This window comes from Chelon labrosus, assembly GCF_963514085.1.
Source record: "Chelon labrosus genome assembly, chromosome: 7".
In the NCBI taxonomy this organism is placed as follows: domain Eukaryota; kingdom Metazoa; phylum Chordata; class Actinopteri; order Mugiliformes; family Mugilidae; genus Chelon; species Chelon labrosus.
Genome location: NC_140343.1, coordinates 18,065,931 through 18,086,373, shown reverse-complemented (window position 1 = coordinate 18,086,373; position 20,443 = coordinate 18,065,931). Strand labels below are relative to the sequence as shown.

At 41.8% G+C, this 20,443-nt stretch overlaps 1 protein-coding gene across 1 annotated transcript; it reads left to right on the top strand.

Moving 5' to 3' along the window:
• Positions 1-1,649: 1,649 nt before the first annotated feature.
• Positions 1,650-7,281, top strand: LOC311491169 (cytochrome P450 2J4-like). Its single transcript, XM_084549027.1, has 9 exons — positions 1,650-2,070; positions 2,407-2,662; positions 2,784-3,008; positions 4,797-4,957; positions 5,186-5,436; positions 5,469-5,587; positions 5,730-5,960; positions 6,575-6,730; positions 6,983-7,281. Exons 1-9 carry the CDS (start codon positions 1,867-1,869, stop codon positions 7,156-7,158), a joined length of 1,779 nt encoding a protein of 592 aa, XP_084405153.1. The 5' UTR covers positions 1,650-1,866; the 3' UTR covers positions 7,159-7,281.
• Positions 7,282-20,443: the final 13,162 nt, after the last annotated feature.

Here is a 20,443-nt window from a genome sequence, read left to right as displayed (position 1 = left end):
ACTCCTAGAGTTTTTTTGAGAAGACGTTTCACCACTCATCCGAGTAGTTTCTTCAGTTCTAGGGGACTGGTGGGAAGTTTGAGGTTTAAATAGGAACTCCTACTGAAACTTGCTTGTTGTGTTACAGTTTTTCTCAATTGCTAAAACACAATTTCTGAAACCTTGCTCCATTTTCTCAAAACCTTAAACACAAAACCTCAGCTTCAAGCATGATTTACAAAACCTCTGACTCCTCTTGCAAAATCAAACTTTCGCCTCAAAACAGTTTTACGTGTGCCCAAAATGAAACTTTCGCCTCAAAACAGTTTTACGTGTGCCCAAAATGAAACTTTCGCCTCAAAACAGTTTTACGTGTGCCCAAAATTAAACTTTGGCCTCAAAACAGTTTTACCTGTGCTCAAAATCAAACACTGCTCTCAAATAATAAACAAATTGCTCAAAATTACATACACTATCAAGCAGTCAGTAAACAATACACCAAAAAATAGAAAACACATTGTTCAAAACATATAGTTCTCAGGGAGAAGTACATTTTTAATCTCAAAACAAATTTCATATGTTTCTGTCATTATACAAAAAGCTCAAAATTGATCAGAAATTACTGTGTTTTGCTCTTTGCATTTTTTTTGTTCTTCCTCCTTCTTGTACCCTTATTTTTACAGTGCTGTACCCTGCATCTCAAAAACTTTATCTCTGTGATACTGTAATTCTTGTTCTTTGATGATATGAACCTGTAACCAGTCGAAATCTATTGAGCAGTCAGTACTGAAAACAAATGGAAAGCACAATGTTCAGGGCCATACAATTTGTTTATTGTACCATATACAGCCAACAACATGGTCTATGATTGTTGCTCGAATTTCATCGGATATTTCCACTCTTTGTCTTCCTCTTCCTCTTCGTCCTCCTCTTTCTCTTTCTTGCCCTCCTCCTCTTTCTCCTCGTCCCCCACCTCGCATATGCACTCGTCCTCGTCCTCTCACATAAATTCTTCTGTCCATTCTCACACTTTCTCATTCCCACCTTCAACAACCTGTTTGCTCTCTGAACTGGCTTATATTGGTTGTCACATCATTTGAAAGAAGTGAAATCAATTTTGACTGACTGTGTTCAATCAATGACATTTCTGCTCTCTTTATATGTAATTGTTGCCACTTGTGTTTACCAGTATGGATGACATGTGCATTAGAGTGCAGAATGTGTTTTAAGAATGAGAATGTGTTTAGAGTTTTGCTAAACCATGTGAAATGGTTTAAGGTATTGACAACAGACTGAACAGTTAGCTTAATGAGTTCAAGCAACTGAGAACTTTCTTCAGCCAATGGATTTTAGTGTTTTAGCAACTGAGAAAAACTGTAACACCCGGTGCACGTAATTTCCATTAACGGTTGGGTAGCCTACTTACCTGTCGTTGAGGGGGTGACTGTTTTTGTCCCCGTCCTCTTCCTTATGAATGGTGCTCTAACGACACATTTTCCTACAACTATTACATTTTGTCTCAGGACGAGAATAATTTACACAACAACTCCATGTGTTAGTGTTTTGTGCATTAATTGTTTTTTGGGTAGGACAGAAAATTTCCAATTCTGGAATAGAATGTCCCTTGTCCCTACACAAACACAGCAATGAGGATTAGCAGAGAGAGACTACAGCCAGCGGATAGGGACCAACCGTCACCTCTCAATTATGCAAATTTAAGCCTTAATAAAACACGGATGAGTTGCCGCTTGCTCAGACAGTTCAGGTTGCTGCTTGACTTGCACGCGTTCTCTCATTTAATGGGACGTGATCCATCGATTTGGTCATAAAACTATCCGTGACTGACTGATTATTGTTCGGTTGAGGTAGCGCAGTTGAGGCGAAGAGATGGAGACAATATACGATGTCCTCGGCTTGGACTGGATCGACGGCAGGAGTGTTTTAATATTATTCTTTGTTTTTCTGCTGTTGGCTGATGTTATAAAGAACAGAGCACCAAAAAACTTTCCTCCTGGACCGTTGGCTCTTCCTTTCATCGGTAGTCTTCATCGTATTCAACCTAACAACTTGCACCTGCAGTTCGCAGAGGTATGAGTCCATACATGATAATAAATAAGAATGTTTCTACATAATAATGTCTGATGGTGGTAAAATTGTGAATTTACAGTCATTTTAATAAATCATTTCTGTTAAGTAAAATCAAAACAAATGAATTCTAGCTTCTCAAATGCAAATATTATATTTCTATAACAGCTAGTGAGTTTTCTTTCTCTGGGTTTTGTTAATTTTACAGGCAAATCAATCATTAAATAAAGAATAACACCAGCTCATCAATCAATAATGAAATCACTTGTGTGTTGAAGCACTGGCTGTGTTTTTATATGTTACATTCAGGCAGTCATTATGAAGGTACAATGAAGTGTTCAGTGTTCAGAAGCAGAAACAGTGACCTACATCAGTCTGATCAGTAGTTTTATATGTCACCTCAGTGTTGCACCACCATGTCAGTCTGCTGTCTATGTTCAGTTTGCACAGAAATATGGAAATATTTTCAGCCTCCGTGTCCTTGGTCAAAGGATTGTGGTCGTCAATAGCTACAAGTTTGTGAAAGAAGCCCTGGTCGTAGAAGACTTCATAGATCGTCCGAAATTGCCGATTTTTGAAAAAATAACTCAGCATAAAGGTAAAGTTTGCTGTGTTTTGTTTCAGCAAACTTAGAAGTGGTTGATGTTTTTAATAAGACCAGCATCGTCAGACTTCTGATCTGAACTGTGCATCTTCTGCTGTGTTGTGTTCCAAAAAAGGTATTTTCATGACAAGCGGTAATCATTGGAAGCAGCAGAGGAGATTTGCTCTCCAAACACTCAGAAACTTTGGTGTGGGCAAGAAGACCCTGGAGCGATGCATCCAGCAGGAGTGCCAGTATCTCACGGAGGCTTTGGCACATCAAGGTACAAAAAAATCACGGTATTTTACTGTGACACATTATTCTCTTTCATATTTATACTGTGCCTGTTACATTTGTCATCTTCTTTGAGCTGCAACTTTGCAACACAGTATGCACCAACAGACCTCTCTTTTCCTCATAAGTAAACCTTTTAATGCCCAGCCACAATTAACAATGCTGTGTCAAACATTACCAGCTGCATCATCATTCTATTATAATATGACCCATGATTTATTATTTATATTTTCACGTTATTTCCCTCTTGCGACAGAGAAGCTTGCACCGACACATTAGTGCACTGGATCATGAACATTATACTATGTGTACGTACTATAAGGAGCTAATAATGGAGTGGGAAAAAGGAGCAAATAAATCAGAATCAGAATATTTTTGTCATTACACAAAAAGTACAACAAAACTGTATGTAATTACATTCAGTGCAAAAAGAGCAATCTAACGAATGACTACCTTTTAGTGTTGATTCGTTATTGCAACAGCTGTGGGATATGTGCCTTTTTTTTTCAGTCTATTTGTTTTTACTTTTAATGTCCTGCACCGCCTCCCTGAGGGTAACAGTTGGAACGCGTGATGTACTGGGTGGGATGGGTCCTGAAGTCCACTATTATTTCCTTAGTTGTTGAGGGCCAGGTTGTTATTACTGCACCATGATGACAGTTCTTCGACCTCATCCCTGTATGGCGACTCATCTCCCCCTGTGATGAGCGTGGGTGGGGGCGACATCGATTGGATCGACGTCAGGAGTGTTTTAACATTATGCTGTGTTGTTCTGGTGTTGGCTGATGTTATAAAGAACACAACAGCAAAAAAAAAAAAAAAAAAAAAACTTCACGATGGAGTTGCTCGGGTGGGTAGGAGTGCAGACATGTGTATAGAGAGAGAGTACAGTACACGTCACATCCAGCTCTGCTGCATCTAGTCATAACCCTTTATAAGACACTCAGTGAAATACTTGGAAATTCTAAATTTCAAGGCCTAGAGTATATGATTCCTTGCCCTTAAGTGATGAACAAATGTTATTTGTATATATTTTTCAAAGTTGTATTTGTGTTTTTTTGGTAAATTCCCCTGTCGAAGTCATTATTGTTTTTGTATATATTTTTTGCCAAATTCTACTGTGACAAGGTAATTTCCCATACGTGGGATTAATAAACATGTTTTATGTCTTATTTAGACCATTAGAACACAAGTGCTGATTCAGGCTCTTGTCAACATACACATTAGACAAAATTATGCTACATCTTCATGGTACCTAATAAACCAGTTAAGCTCAGTGTTCATGCAGAGGTGGACCTTGTAGACCACATTTGACCCTGATTTGACCTGAGGATGTTGCCTTGGTCTTCTCTGATTGGCTGGGTGAAAACCACATGCTTCTCCACCTCACCGAGAGGCACAGGGATGCAATTTAAACTGTGTGCAATTTAAACTGTGTGCTGAAATTACCATGTATGGTTCCTTGCCCCATAAAGGGTTAACTCTAACTCTGATTGTTAGCCCCGCCCTGATGTATAGTTGGGCCACATCAAGTGGCCCTGATGTCTCATTGGTCCACTTGTATTTATTAAGCCTCTGCTGTTATGCGTGCTGCCTCTGGATATTTATTCAGCTGGATGCTAATGGTACTGTGTCAGAGGGCTGTCTGAGGACCAATAAGAGCTGAGTTAGCTTTAGCATCAGGAGCTACAGTTTTAGTTTTATTAGCTAATTTTTTGCTAATATAAATGCACAGACCCCCAACCCACAATGACTTCACTTAATAATTTCTGTGTTTCTTTGAAAGCTGTATAATATGATATAGGTCCAACATTTTTAATGTATTCAATCCTGCAATCTTTCCACTTTCTTGCAGGGAAACCTTTTTATCCCCAGACACTGATAAACAATGCTGTGTCCAACATCATCTGCTGTTTGGTGTTTGGAAATCGATTTGAGTATGATGACGAGCAGTTCCATTATATTATACATAACTTAAATGAATTAGTGAAGTTACAAGGAAGATTGTCTGTACAGGTGAGCACCCTCTGTAAACAAGATGCATTCAATATTCTTATTTTCAAGGGATTATTTTTATTTTCGGGACTTGTCCAAAACACCTTACTGAAAGAAAGAAATAACCAACAACTATGCTAAAATACTCCATTACAAGTCAAATACCAGCTTTCAAAATATGATTCAAGCCAAAGAACATAAACATAATTATTTTAATTTTGATCTGGTGAATGTCTTCCTGCTCTACAGGTTTACAACGCAGTCCCCTGGCTGATGAAGTGGTTGCCTGGATCTCATCAGAAGATATTCATTCTGATGCAGAAATTAATTGACTTCATAGAAATCAGGATCAAAGAACACAAAGAAACCCTTGACCCATCATCACCAAGAGACTACATTGACTCCTACCTCATAGAAATGGAACAGGTGAGTGTTTTAATGTGTCTCTATTGTGTTTGCTCCTTTTACTTTACATTTGAGATTTGCCTCTGCTATCTCTTGTATACTGACAGAAGGAGGACAAAGAGTCTGGGTTTGATCTAAAAAATTTAAGTTGCTGCACCATGGACCTGTTTGCTGGTGGAACTGAAACTACTACGACTGCTTTACTCTGGGGGCTGCTATACATGATCAACTACCCTGACATACAAGGTGTGTGAGTAATATCCAGATGTTGTCAGAGGTCTCTCACAGGTCTGTCCTGTCTGAGACCAAATGTGTGGGGTGTATAATTTCCCCTCAGTCATTTATGTGTCCCACAGACTCACATGTTTCCTGTTTCCACTGTGTGCAGAGAGAGTCCAGGCTGAGATTGATGCTGTGATTGGTTCATCCAGACAGCCCTGTATGACTGACAGAGAAAACATGCCCTACACTGATGCAGTCATCCATGAGATACAGAGGGCGGGCAACATCGTCCCCATTACTGCACCGCACTTAACGAAGAAGGACACCACAGTGGATAAATACTCAATCCCAAAGGTACACAATTCACAACAGACACACAATGATGTGCACACTTGGTAAAGAATGGGTGGGGATCAAATCAGGAATGACTTGATAGCTGATACGACCCTAATAACTTTTCGTCCTGGGTATCATGTAGCTGTACTGTATTAGAGAATCATTAGGTAATTATTAGTTCACAGTCATCCCTAAATCAGCCATAACCCCATATTCATAATGAATAGTTCCTGATTAACAAGAGATCCAAATAAAACACTAACTATTCATTCAATATTGATTACTCCAACCATATCTACTGTCTGTTTTGCTCCCCACTATCTTCACATTTATTGATTTAACAGTCAATCAAGTGGCAGGATTATTCATTTTATATCTCTTGTTTTAGCCTTATTGAAACCACAAATATTTAGTAATTCCCATTATTGTTGTTTTCTGTAACATTAGAGATCCAGACATCAAACAGAGTTTTTACAGGTGAAGGACACAGCAAGGCGAACAATAGACTTTTATACTCTCGTCTCTTATTCTGTAACTGGTTTACCAGGTGAACACTTTAAATAAAGATTAAGTTGTCATACTTGTTGTGCATGACATTAATTTGTTGTTTAAACTTTTATACACATATGACAAACTAACTCAAACAAATATTTTTAAAATGTGCCTTTTAACCAGTGATATTTCTTCAGGGCACCGTGGTCCTGTTTTCACTGCACACTGTCCTACATGAGGAGTCAATGTGGGAAACTCCACACTCCTTCAACCCTCAACACTTTCTGGACCAGGACGGTAAATTTAGGAGGAGAGAGGCCTTCCTTGCATTTTCTGCAGGTTAGTCAGTGAAAATTTGGTTGCATGCTGTTTTAATCGTAGGTTTAAAGACACAAGCTACACTTCACTTGGGGTGTTTGTTGTATATTTGTATTTTCACTGACAGAGAACGTTGTCTAAAATCACATTTCCCTCTTTCGCTTGATTTACACTGCCATACTGTCCTCACAAATATTGTAATATTTTGTTATGAAAGTGAATATCTCATAAGCTGTCTGGGTCAAACTCATCTGTTGCATTGTGTATTCTCAGGAAAGCGTGTGTGTCTCGGTGAACAGTTGGCCAGGATGGAGTTGTTCCTGTTCTTGACATCCCTCCTTCAGAGGTTTTCATTCTCTGCACCCCCTGGAGAACAGACCAGTTGGGGATGGACACTGGGAGCCACTTGTTGTCCTGAGCCTTACCGTGTCTGTGCAGTCCCACGATAAACCACAAACTGGACCACATTAGTCACTTTAGTCAGGTTCTGTCTTTAAATACACATATACATAAGTAGGGGGTCCCTGTTCAATCTCTCCATCAGTTTAGGGGTCCTTGGCCTGGAAAAAACCCTGGTCTAGTCGACTTGAAAATAATTATTAAAGTGTTATTAAGATTATACTTCACAAGTGTAAAAGCGCTATATTTATATATAGCAGACTATAAATGGACTTTGGCTGGAGTCATCTAAATCAGTTAATAGTAACATAATACACATCTACTAAAGAAAACTTCACATTTAAACTTACACTGATGTAAGTGCACACTGTGCAACATTATTTTCTTCGATATAGTTGAGAATAACATTTAAACTTATTGCAGGAGGATCTCTTTTTTTCTCCAGCTATCACAAGTCATACCTGCAATGGCTTCTCCACATCTGTTATACACCTCTGAAACCTTTTTTTAATTTTTTTGTTATATATTATGTATGGTTTGCTGAGTGCCAGTACATTGCTGCTGCAACAGTGAAATTTCCCAGTTAGGGATTACAGTTTTTTCTGATGGCTTAAACACTTACATTGATTCTTATAGCACAATTTCTAAAACTATTAATATTTATCACAAAACCTTTCACCGAGTTTGCAAAACTGAAAGCACAAACGCTGCTTTGCACTTAGTTTGCAATTTCGTAACAAACACTTTGTGTATGTGTAAATACAATTTACTGCACAGCACTCTTTTTGCAAAACTGTAAACACTGCTCACTGCTTTACACTCAATTTCCAGATGATCTACACACTCCTGTCAAAACTATACATATTTATGGCTATTATTTACACAATTTTGCCAACTGTCAGGTCACATTGTCACATGTGAAAACTATTATCTATAATTATTTGACTTTGCAATCAGCCTGAGCACTATAAATAAGCCACAGGTAAGCCTTTTGTGTGGAGAACAATGGAAGGAGAAAGAAGAGTAAGAGGAGTGAGAGTAAGAGGAGGGCGAGGAAGAGGACGTGGAGGTGAAGAAGCAGGAGGACGAGGACGTGGACAAGGAAATTAATTTGGAGGAAGAGGAGGAGGAGGTGCAGAAGCAAGAGGGAGAGGAGGACAGCAAGGACGCGGAGGAGCACTTAGAGGAAGAGGACAACGAGGTGTGCTTAGAGGAAGAGGACGAGGAGGTGTGCTTAGAGGAAGAGGACGAGGAGGTGCAGAAGCACAAGGAGAAAGAGGAGAGGAAGGGCAAGGAGTACGAGTAAGAAATAGAATCACTGATGTCATCAGAGCTACAATAGTGGACCATGTCATAAACCATGGCATGAGCCTAAGGGAAGCTGGCCAACGGGTTCAACCCAACCTGAGCCGCTACACTGTAGCAGGCATCATAAGAACATTTCGAAATGAGAATCGGTTAGTACAGTATCTTCTTCATACTAAGTTTTACATTATGTATACTGTAATACAGTAGTGTCATATTCTTTTGAGAAACAATACTGTACATTTACTGTAAAAATACTGATATTGTTACTTTGTAGAATTGTTAGACGACCTGTAGCTGGGGGCAGAAGAAGACTATTCACGGCTGAACAAGAGACCTACATAGTGAATATGGTGTTGGCAAACAACTCAATAAGGCTACGAGAAATACAGCAGCACATACTAGAGGATGACACAACATTCGAGGACATAAATAATGTGAGCATCTCTGCATTATCTCGCTTACTGGCACGCAACCAAATAAAGATGAAGCAGATCTATAGGGTCCCATTTCAAAGAAACAGTGAACGTGTAAAACAACTGCGGTATGAATTTGTGCAGGTAAGCTTATCATTGGTACTGAATCTGGAAGTGCATACTGTGTGCTGTGCATGGGCCTGCTGTGCTGCATTTGTTTTGTCTTTTCCAGAGAGTGATGGAGCTAGAGGCAGATGCCATGGGTCATGAGCTGATTTTTGTGGATGAGGCAGGCTTTAACCTCAGCAAAACAAGAAGACGGGGAAGGAACATTATTGGACAACGTGCCATAATCAATGTCCCAGGACAGCGTGGTGGAAACATTACCATGTGTGCAGCCATCAGCCAAAACGGTGTTGTTCACCATCATGCAAATCTGGGCCCATACAACACTGCACACATTCTTACATTCCTGGACACCCTGCATGAAATATTCACTCTCATTCAGAGACCAGAGCAGACCAGGTATGTCGTCATATGGGACAATGTTAGTTTCCATCACGCTGTTCTGGTCCGCAACTGGTTTATCGATCACCCGCTCTTCATTGTGGTCTACCTCCCCCCTTACTCTTCATTCCTGAATCCAATTGAAGAGTTCTTCTCTTCTTGGCGCTGGAAGGTCTATGACCGTCGCCCCCATCAGCGCATAGCCCTTCTAGAGGCAATGGAGGAGGCATGCGTAGACATTGACCAGGTATCATGTCAGGCCTGGATACGACACTCGAGGAGATATTATCCCCGCTGCCTAGCAATGGAAGACATTGCATGTGATGTTGATGAAATTTTGTGGCCAGACCCCGTAAGAAGACAAGACTGATTTTTTTTTTCCTCAGTGATATTCTCCATTATATGTTTTTTTTTTGTGCCTTGACTTGAAAAACACACTTTATGTTTACGTATTTTGATGTGTGTAAATAAATATCCATACACTTTGACCCCTGTGTGTTACTGTATAAGGTACTGAAAACCGATATGCCCTGCACACAGGATAAGCAAAAGCCAAATGAGTTTTTCATTGTTACTGCCAGTGTGCAGTGGCTGCTTTGTGTGCTTACTGATATTATGGCTTGTGTGCACCATCGGATACAAAAATACTATTTTTGAAAGAGTGTGAACAGTTTAGCAAAAAGTGTTTATGCAATTAGTGCAAAAACGTGCTTTTGCAAGTAATCTAATGTGTTTTGCTATTTGGGTGAAAGGTTTTGTGATTTGTGTGTAGAGTTTTGCAAAAAAAGCCAAAAGTTTAAAAAATTGCATCTAAGCTATCAGAAAAAACTGTAAAATAAAAGTATCTATCCTAGCTACTTTTGAATTTGAAGTCCTTGTCTTGTGGGCAATTTTATGCATTTGATGGTGCTACTTACATTTTTCAAAACTCTAACCCTTTTCTCAATTGCTTGGATACAATACACATAAAACTTAGATCATTTGTTCATTCAAAAAAAAAAATCACCTGTTCAATATGATACAACTTACAGTTTTTCTCGATCGTTTACACACAAAAACTGGTACTTGAGACACAATGACCACAACATGTAACTCGTGCACCAACCCCCTGAACCAATTCTGCTAAACTACAAGCACAATTCCTGCTTTACACTCAAATTGCAATTCTAAAACACACTTTTTTCACAACACTACACACAAACTCTGCATTTGGCACAATTTTCATGACGAAAATCTCTTGTTTTCATAAGGAACACACTACCATTCAAATTCTAAAGTTAAGTTGTCCTACTGTGCACACTGACTCATCACATGGGTAAACACCTGTCACACAGGTTTACAATTAGCAATCAGAGCTTTAGCATAAAAAGGGCAACAGGTGAGCTCTGTTTTGGAGCAATGGATGCCAACATTGGAAACAGAGGCAGAGCCAGCTTATCAACACTGGACCGTGTCTTGCGCAGAAATAATCTGAGGATGAAGCAGGTCTACAGGGTGCCATTTGAACGCAATTCAGAGAGAGTCAAAGAATTGCGATATAACTATGTGCAAGTGAGTCCTATACAATCCCACAATTGATGCATACTCGCAACACTGTATAAATTACTGTATACATATTTCAGTATTGTAGTCACAATGATTGTGTTTTACAATAGTGACCACTCCCATGTCTATTTCTGATATTGTCATGTGTGTTTCAGAGAGTCCTTGAGCTAGAGGTGGCTGCAGTGGAGCACCAGTTCATCTTCATTGATGAGGTTGGATTCAACCTCACAAAAAGACGAAGGAGGGGAAGGAATATGATCGGGCAGCGTGCTATTGTTGAAGTCCCTGGCCAGCGCGGAGGGAACATCACAATGTGTGCAGCGATTACGCACCACGGTGTCATGCATCACCATGCTACCCTTGGCCCCTACAACACTGCCCATCTGATCACATTCCTGGACATGCTACACAACACACTCATTCCACCAGACCAGATAGATGGCCCGGAGCAGCTCAGGTACGTTGTAATTTGGGACTGTCATATAAGGACTCTTATAGTTGAATGGACGTTATGACAGTAGTCACGGCTACCGTAAATCGGGTCGTGTTTACGTCAGTTTTCCCCGCTCAGCATGTTGTTGTTGCACGTACCTGCCCGAGTGATACGAGTGTTCTGTGTGCTTGTGCTTATGTGTGACTGAGAGCCAAGAGTAAAGTTTATTAACTCATTCCAAAGTATCGTGTGGACATTTCACTACTTTACATGGTGTCAGAAGCTCGTGACGGACGCACGGCTTCAGGAAGATGGCAAAGTTTAATCCCCCGGAGAGCTTCCCGTTTGACCGCCCGACTGAATGGGGAGATTGGAAGCAGCGGTTCCAGCGCTTTCGTGTGGCTACGAGACTGAGCAAGGAGGACGGTGAGGTCCAAGTCAGCTCTCTAATATACGCAATGGGTCCGGAGGCTGAGAACATCTTCAAGGCATTCACTTTTGCGGCAGAGGCGGATCAAACGAACTTTGACGTCGTGTTAAGCAAATATGACGAGTACTTCTACCCCAAGAGGAATGTAATCCACGAGCGCGCTTGTTTTCACCAGAGAATACAGCGGCCCGGTGAGAAAGCTGAGATGTTTATCAGAGCTCTTTATGACCTATCTGAACATTGTGACTTCGGAACACATAGAGAAGAGCACATCAGGGACCGCATAGTCGTGGGAATAAATGATAAAGATCTGTCGCGTAAACTGCAGTTGGAGGCAAACCTGACGTTACCCCAAACTATCCAGACCGTGCGCCAGTCCGAAGAGGTGGCTATGCAAGTGCACCAGCAGGGGGCAGCATGCGCTGCGGTGCAGGAAATTGCACACGGTAAACCCTCATACAGAGGAAAACAGCAATGGAAAAATAAAAAGAAGGAAAGTGGGGAACAAACAGAATCAAAGTGTGGAAGATGTGGAAAAATAAAGCACAGAGACCAGGATAAGTGCCCAGCCAAGAAATCAGCCTGCAACAAATGCAAAAAGGTGGGTCATTGGGAGAGAATGTGCCACAGTAAATCCATCAGGGAGGTAACAGAGGCAGAGACTGTTTCACAGACACCATACTTCCTAGGGGCAGTCACAGATGCTAACAGAGATTTTGATCAGTGGACTGTACAGGTTGTCATAGGTGCAACACCAGTTAAATTTAAAATTGATACAGGGGCGGATCTAAACATTATGGAGGAAGAGACATTCAACATGTTAGTCCCTGAACAAGAACTGGTTCAGTCAAACATTCCACCAATGAACAGCCCTGGTGGTCAGCTAAATTGCATGGGGAAGTTTCAGGCTAATGCAAAATACAAAGAGAAACATTACTCTTTTCCAGTGTATGTCATACACAGCCAGACTGCAAACAATCTGCTTGGCAGAGACACAGCATGTGCAATGGGACTAGTTAAACGCATTGAAGAAGTGCACAATGCATTTGGTGAGCACGGGACACTCAGGACAGAGCCTGTTAAAATACAGTTAAAAGAGAACGCTGAGCCATACGCAGTGCACACGGCACGGAGAGTCCCCTTGCCTCTCATTCAAAAAGTAAAAGAGGAAATACAGCGCATGGAAGAGAACGGTGTAATTGAGAAAGTGACGGAGCCTACGGACTGGTGCGCACCCATGGTGCCAGTTCCACGGCGAAATGGCAGGTTACGCATCTGTGTGGATCTGAAACGGTTAAACGAGGCTGTAAAGAGAGAGAGATATGTCCTTCCAACTGCTGAAGAAATAACTGCAGAGTTGAGCGGCGCCACCATGTTTACATCACTGGACGCTGCCTCTGGGTTTTGGCAGATACCTCTTCATCCTGAAAGCAGCAAGTTAACCACGTTCATTACACCCTTTGGGAGATATGCATTCAAACGTCTCCCATTTGGCATCACGAGCGCTCCAGAGATTTTTCAGCGAAAAATGACAGAGACCCTCAACGGTCTTGAAGGAGTGGCTGTATACATGGACGATATACTTGTGTATGGCAGCACTGCAGAACAGCATGACCTCCGCTTAAAGAAGGTACTGGAGAGAATAGAGTCCGCCGGCTTAAAATTGAACAGAGACAAATGTGTGTTCAGACAGAACCAGCTTCACTTCCTTGGCCAGGTGATTGACAAGTCAGGAGTAACGCCCGACCCAGACAAAGTAAAAGCAATCCGGGAGCTTCCTCAACCACAGAACGTCCATGAGTTGAAACGCGTCCTTGGGATGTTTACGTACCTGGGAAAATATATTCCTCATTTGTCAACTGTGGCCCAACCACTGTATGAACTGTTGAGGTCTAAGACTGCGTGGACATGGGACCACCCCCAACAGGATTCATTCCAGCGTGTCAAGGACATCCTGTCCACGTCTCCTGTACTGAAGTTCTATGATGTGAACCGACCTACTGCTGTTTCGGCAGATGCCAGCAGCTACGGCATCGGCGGTGTGCTGCTACAGCAACATGATGGGGACTGGAAACCTGTCGCCTACTGTTCACGCCGCCTGTCCGACGCAGAAACCAGATATGCCCAGATAGAAAAAGAATGTCTGGCCAGCGTTTGGGCATGCGAGAGGTTCGAAAAGTACCTCGTTGGCCTTGAGAACTTTAAGTTGGTCACTGACCACAAACCCTTAGTGCCACTCATGAATAAAAAGGATCTGGACAATGTCCCCATACGCTGTCAGAGACTCCTGATGAGACTTATGAGATTCAAACCGACTGCCGAATATGCACCAGGCAAGACACTCACCGTAGCAGACGCCCTCTCACGAAGTCCGCTACAGTGCACAACAGAGGGGAGTGACACTCATTCAGACGTAGAGTGTTACATTGCAGCCGTTGTTGGCTGCATGCCAGCTACTCCACACAGACTGGAAGCCATACGGGTGGCCACAGCAGCTGACGGTAACCTACAGACGGTGCTGCGGTACATTAAGTCGGGTTGGCCAGATTATGTAAGAAATGTTCCTTTAGCCATCAGAGAATACCACCCTATTAAAAGTGAACTGTCAGAGTACAATGGGATCGTCACAAGAGGCTGTCGCATGTTGATCCCACCCCCTTTGAGAGCAGGCATATTAGCTCGGATCCATGATGGACATCAGGGTCTGACTAAATGCAGAGAGCGGGCTAATACATCCGTGTGGTGGCCTGGCATCTCATCTGACATCAAGCAGAAAGTAGAGACTTGTGTGGTCTGCCGTGAGATGAAACACACACAGCGTAAAGAGCCCCTCATCTCAACCCCTCTACCTGACAGGCCCTGGAAGAGACTCGCTATTGACCTGTGCGACTACAACAAACAGTCTTACCTAGTAGTATCAGACTATTTTTCTAGGTTCCTCGAGATCCTCCACATGCCCACGACCACTGCATCACAGGTGGTGCTGAAGTTAAAGGCGCTGTTCGCGCGTTTTGGTTGCCCGGATCAGGTCGTTTCGGACAACGGACCACAGTTTGCATGTGTGGAGTTCCAGGAGTTCGCTAGAGAGTTTGACTTTCAACACATTACTTCAAGTCCACATCATCCCCAAGGGAATGGACACGCAGAGAGAGGAGTGCAAATCGCAAAGAGGATCCTGAACCAGAAAGACCCTCTGCTTGCTCTCATGTGTTACCGTTCTACTCCCTGCACGACCACAGGTGTCAGCCCTGCTGAACTGCTGATGGGGAGGAAGATTAAAACAACTCTTCCTACGCTTGAGACCAACCTCCAACCCAGATGGCCAGATCTTCAAGCAGTCAGGAGCAAAGATGAAGAGGAGAAACGGAAACAAGCATTCTACTTCAACCTGCGTCACGGAGTAAAACCTCTGCCACTGCTGAGACCTGGTGATCCTGTCATCGCCAAGCTGGATCATCAGAGCTCTTGGGGAACACCTGCTGTCGTTGCCAGCGACAGCACTACCTCAAGATCTTATGTCATCGAGACGCAGCAGGGTGTGACCCTGAGACGCAACCGTCGTCACCTGCAAAGTGTCCCTGCATCGGCGGGAGATACACCACCTCCAGGACCACAAAGACTACAGCCTGAGGTTGCTATGCAGCAGTCTGATCCGGCTGTTGTTACTGCCACTGCTACTCCGGCAACTAGTGTCCAGCCGCCTTACGCACAGGATGGACATTTGTTCACTCGGTGTGGCAGACTGAGCAAACCTGTGGACAGATTGAATCTGTAAGGGTGTACGAAGAACGCTGCCCTTACAGACAAAAAAAAAAAAAGATGAGATGATTTTCACTCGTTGTTTGAAAAGTGAAATAGAAGTGAATGTTTTCATTTGCACTGTTGACTGTTGATGTTGTTTACATTTCATGTTGTTACTGACATCGATGGGATTTGCATGTCTTTGGCAGAGTAATTTCACAGAGTAATTTTGTTTTGTTAACAGGAGGTAAAGGAAAAAAACAAAAGTAAAAAAAAAAGGGAGATGTCATATAAGGACTCTTATAGTTGAATGGACGTTATGACAGTAGTCACGGCTACCGTAAATCGGGTCGTGTTTACGTCAGTTTTCCCCGCTCAGCATGTTGTTGTTGCACGTACCTGCCCGAGTGATACGAGTGTTCTGTGTGCTTGTGCTTATGTGTGACTGAGAGCCAAGAGTAAAGTTTATTAACTCATTCCAAAGTATCGTGTGGACATTTCACTACTTTACAGGGACAACGTAAGTTTCCATCGGGCTGCTCTGGTTCGTAACTGGTTCATTGCCCACCCACGTTTTTTTAGTTGTTTATCTCCCTCCATATTCCCCATTCCTAAATCCTATTGAGGAATTTTTTTCTGCCTGGAGATGGAAAGTGTATGACCGAAGTCCACAAACGCGTATACCCCTTCTCCAAGCTATGGAAGACGCATGTAGAGATATAGCAGTTGATGCTTTTCATGGCTGGATTCGCCATGCTAGGCGATATTTCCCCCGCTGCTTGGCCAGGGAAAACATTGCTTGTGATGTGGATGAGGTGCTGTGGCCAGACAGAAACAGAAGACAGGATGCAGCATAGTTTTTTTTTTTTTTTTTTAACAGTAACTGTATACAGTAAATTCTTCTGTTTTGTATGTAGACCACTGTACAGTATGTGGAACTTTGTGTTGGTTGGGATGTACACTGTGTACATTGTTTTTGTGGGAAAAATAAAATATATTTATTACCGTGTATTTGTGTGTTCTGAGTATAAAAACAATATTCTCAAATATTTTACATTACAACACACTTATGTATATACTGTCTGTAGTACGTGTAACACTGAACAAAAAAGGCCTAAGTCATTACGATGAATGGAGAAGTCTGTTTTACATTGAGCACGTCAGTGTTCAACTGGTTCTTATAAATGTTTATTGATATGATGGTTTGTGTGTGTCATTTGAAAACAAAATACCATTTTGAGAAGAAATAACATTGTTTTGAATGTGAAGTTTACAGTTTTTCTCAGTCGCTTTGGTGCTTTTCTCAGATCAGAATGAAAATTCTCATAACTATTAGTTCAACCTCCACAACATTTAGTCATTTGTGCACATCATAGTAGCAATTTCTCCTTCCTCTGAACAAATTGCCAATGCTTTTGGACATGTATCAGTTGCTTTCATACAATTCTCTGCTGTTTTATAACATTATCATTTGCTTTTGTCATGTCAGTCAAAATGAACTACACTTATGAATGCTGAATAGTCGTTCCCAATAAAACTAATAGTCTTCATTTCATTGCTTGAGTCATTACACACAAAATTGTTGAACTAGTTATCAAATTCTGTCAAGCAAATTTTATACCTTTCTTTATAATTTTTTCCTGGAAATGTCTCCTAAATTGAACAATTGCTCTCAGGTGAACTTCAGCTTTCACTCACGAGGAGGTGTGTGAAGTATTAGTTGTGACCAATGACAAGCCACTTGTTCACAGTCAGTCAGGGATGAATCCAATGAACCCTCACTTGGCAAGCATATATGAACCGAGCAGGACATAGTGTGTACCATTTCTACAATTCTGTGACACAGAAATGGAAGGTCAGTATCGTGGAAGAGGGGTGAGGATGCGGGGAGGAAGGGGAAGGGGAAGGGGAAGGGGACAAAACAGGGGAAGAGGGAGAAGAGGCCAAATACATAGGCAGATTCCTGATGAAATTAGGGCTACACTTGTGGACCATGTTGTCAACCACGGCCTCACAATGGCTGAGGCTGGTCGGAGGGTGCAACCAAATGTTGGAAGAACCACTGTGAGTTCAATCATTCAAACATTTCGTAGGGAGAACAGGTATGTATAGTATTGGACAGTAATTCAACATCTCATAATATCTCATGTTTACTGTACATCACTGTAATTTTACTCTGCACCACATAGGATTGAAAGACAACCTCGCAGAGGTCAAAGAGGGCCCCTTTTTACCCCGCAGCAAGAAGAAGCCATTTGTGCAATGGTGATTGCAAACAATGCAATAACGTTGAAAGATATTCAAAGCACTGTCATAGAGGATAACAATGTATTTGGCAATATTGAATCTGTGTCAATTGCAACAATTGACAGAGTGCTCAAGAGAAATGAAATGCGCATGAAACAATTGTACAAAGTGCCATTTGAACGGAACAGTGAAAGAGTGAAGGAGAGCCGTCACCAGTATGTACAGGTAAAACATGTCTTCTATTTTTACTCTAATGTTCAGCACTGTAAACTGTTTTACTTTGTGTAGTTTCATGCAGTACACTAGCAATTCTATATATGTATTCACAGAACATACTGTACAATATGTTTTCCAAAATGCTCTCTCTCTCTAAAGCGTGTACTGGAGCTGGAAGCCAGGGAACCACTGCACACATTCATATACGTTGATGAGGCGGGTTTCAATCTGGCCAAAGGTAGAAGGCGTGGAAGAAATCGCATTGGACAGAGAGCAACCACTGATGTCCCAGGCCAACGCGGAGGGAATATTACAATGTGTGCAGCCATCTCAGACAATGGTGTCCTCACCCATATCCCCCTTCTTGGTCCATATAATACACAACATCTGCTGACTTTTTTAGACACTCTTTACAGACACATAGTCCCTGAGAATGAGAGGGGTGGAGGCCAACTCAACAAGTATGTTGTTGTGTGGGATAATGTCTGTTTTCACCACTCACATCTGGTCAGACAGTGGTTTGCAGCACATGACAGGATGCTGGTCGAATATCTCCCTCCCTACTCTCCATTCCTTAATCCGATAGAGCAGTTTTTCTCTGCCTGGAGGTGGAAGGTTTATGACCGGCGTCCACATGTGCAAATGGCCCTGCTAGCAGCCATGGATGCAGCATGTGATGACATCACAGCAGAGTCATGCAGAGGGTGGATTCGCCACTCCAGGAGATACTTTCCTCGCTGCATTGCAAGAGATGATATCCGTTGTGATGTCGATGAAAATATGTGGCCAGACAGACAGGAACGTCTGGATGTGCCAGAATGATTTACCTATGTTCAGTTACAATATGTTCTGTTATATTGTTCATTTGTGCACAGCTCTACCAAAAGGGTGTTTCTTATGTTTGTTCTAAATAAGTGACTGTAGTGTATTTTTCTTTTGCACAATGCTGTAGAATTGCATATATACAGTAAAAATGTGAAACATACATATTCAATGTCTTGTACTCACTTACTCCCCTAACTACAGCAATGTGTAACTTTACTGTATTTTTTTCAAATGGCTGTACAAGTAGTGTATAGTGCTGTCTTGAGCATTTTCAGGTAGTGTCACCGAGTTCTGACCTTTTTTTTACATTGGAAAACACTGAGAGAATAAACTGTCATAATGAAAACATGACAAAGCCATTTGACTATCATGTTCATAAACAATGGTGTCAAGACTTCTGATTTTGATGACACTGGCAGTTTCATTGACATGAATACTTGCTTTTGAGGAATGGACTATCCATTTTGAGCAAGTGACGCGCTTTTGCAGGTCATCCACTAGGTTTTGCAGTTTGCACTAATTGTTTTGAGAAATGCACTAACTGCTGTGCGAATGTTACAGTTTTTTTCAATTGCTTACACACAAATCCTTTATGTAGCACACACTTTCTAAAACCTTTGACTCAAACTTCACAACTCTACATCAATTCAGCAAAACCATACACTAATTCTCAGCCTTGACACAGTTTTCAATTTAGCTTTTAACTTTTTGCAATACACACAATTCTCTACCTAACACACAAAAATCTATCAGGAAGTAACTTGATTTCCTATTTCAAACACAACCAATGAAAATGCCACACTTAGTCATCAGTGCCTCAGACTCCATCCTCATGTGTGCAAACAATAATTGCTTTACTGAACACCAACCAATCACTGCCTGATATAGGCCTATAAATAGGCCAAAGGTCAAGTAACCTGTCTTGAACAATGGATAACGTCAATGCAGAGAGAGACAGGGGAGTCAGAGGAGGACACAGAGGACGGCGAGGAGTTCGAGTTCGTGGAGGACACGTTGGAAGAGGAGCAGTAAGAGGAAGAGGACACTTTGGAAGAGGAGCAGGAAGAGGAAGAGGGAGAGGAAGAGGAGGACTTGGAGGAGTAAGGGAAAGGGAGGAACCAAGGAGAGTAGTCCCTGATGAGATTAGGGCTACTCTCATTGATCATGTCATCAATCATGGGTTGACCATGAGAGAGGCTGGACTCAGAGTCCAACCCAACTTGAGTCGATTTACAGTGGCAGCCATAATTCGAACATTTCGAAATGAGAACAGGTATGCAACAATTATTGTAACAGTAATGTAGAGTACAGTAATAGCCATTTCTGCATACATAGTACTATAAAATACATGTATTCTATTGTAGCTCAAAACATCCAATGTATATACTGCATACTGTATGAATGGTCACAGGGCATTACAGCCTTGACTTACTGCGCATACACTCATACAGCTATTTCTGAATTTTCCAGAACTGAAAGACAACAGTATCATGGAGGACGAGGTCGTATATTCTCACAAGAGCAAGAGACCGCGATTGTGAATATGGTTTTAGCAAACAATGCAATTAGAATCCGTGAGATCCAAAGTCGTATTTTGCAAGATGAAGACATATTCAACAATATTGATGCTGTGAGTCTTGCAACAATACACCGTGTCCTGCAGAGGAATC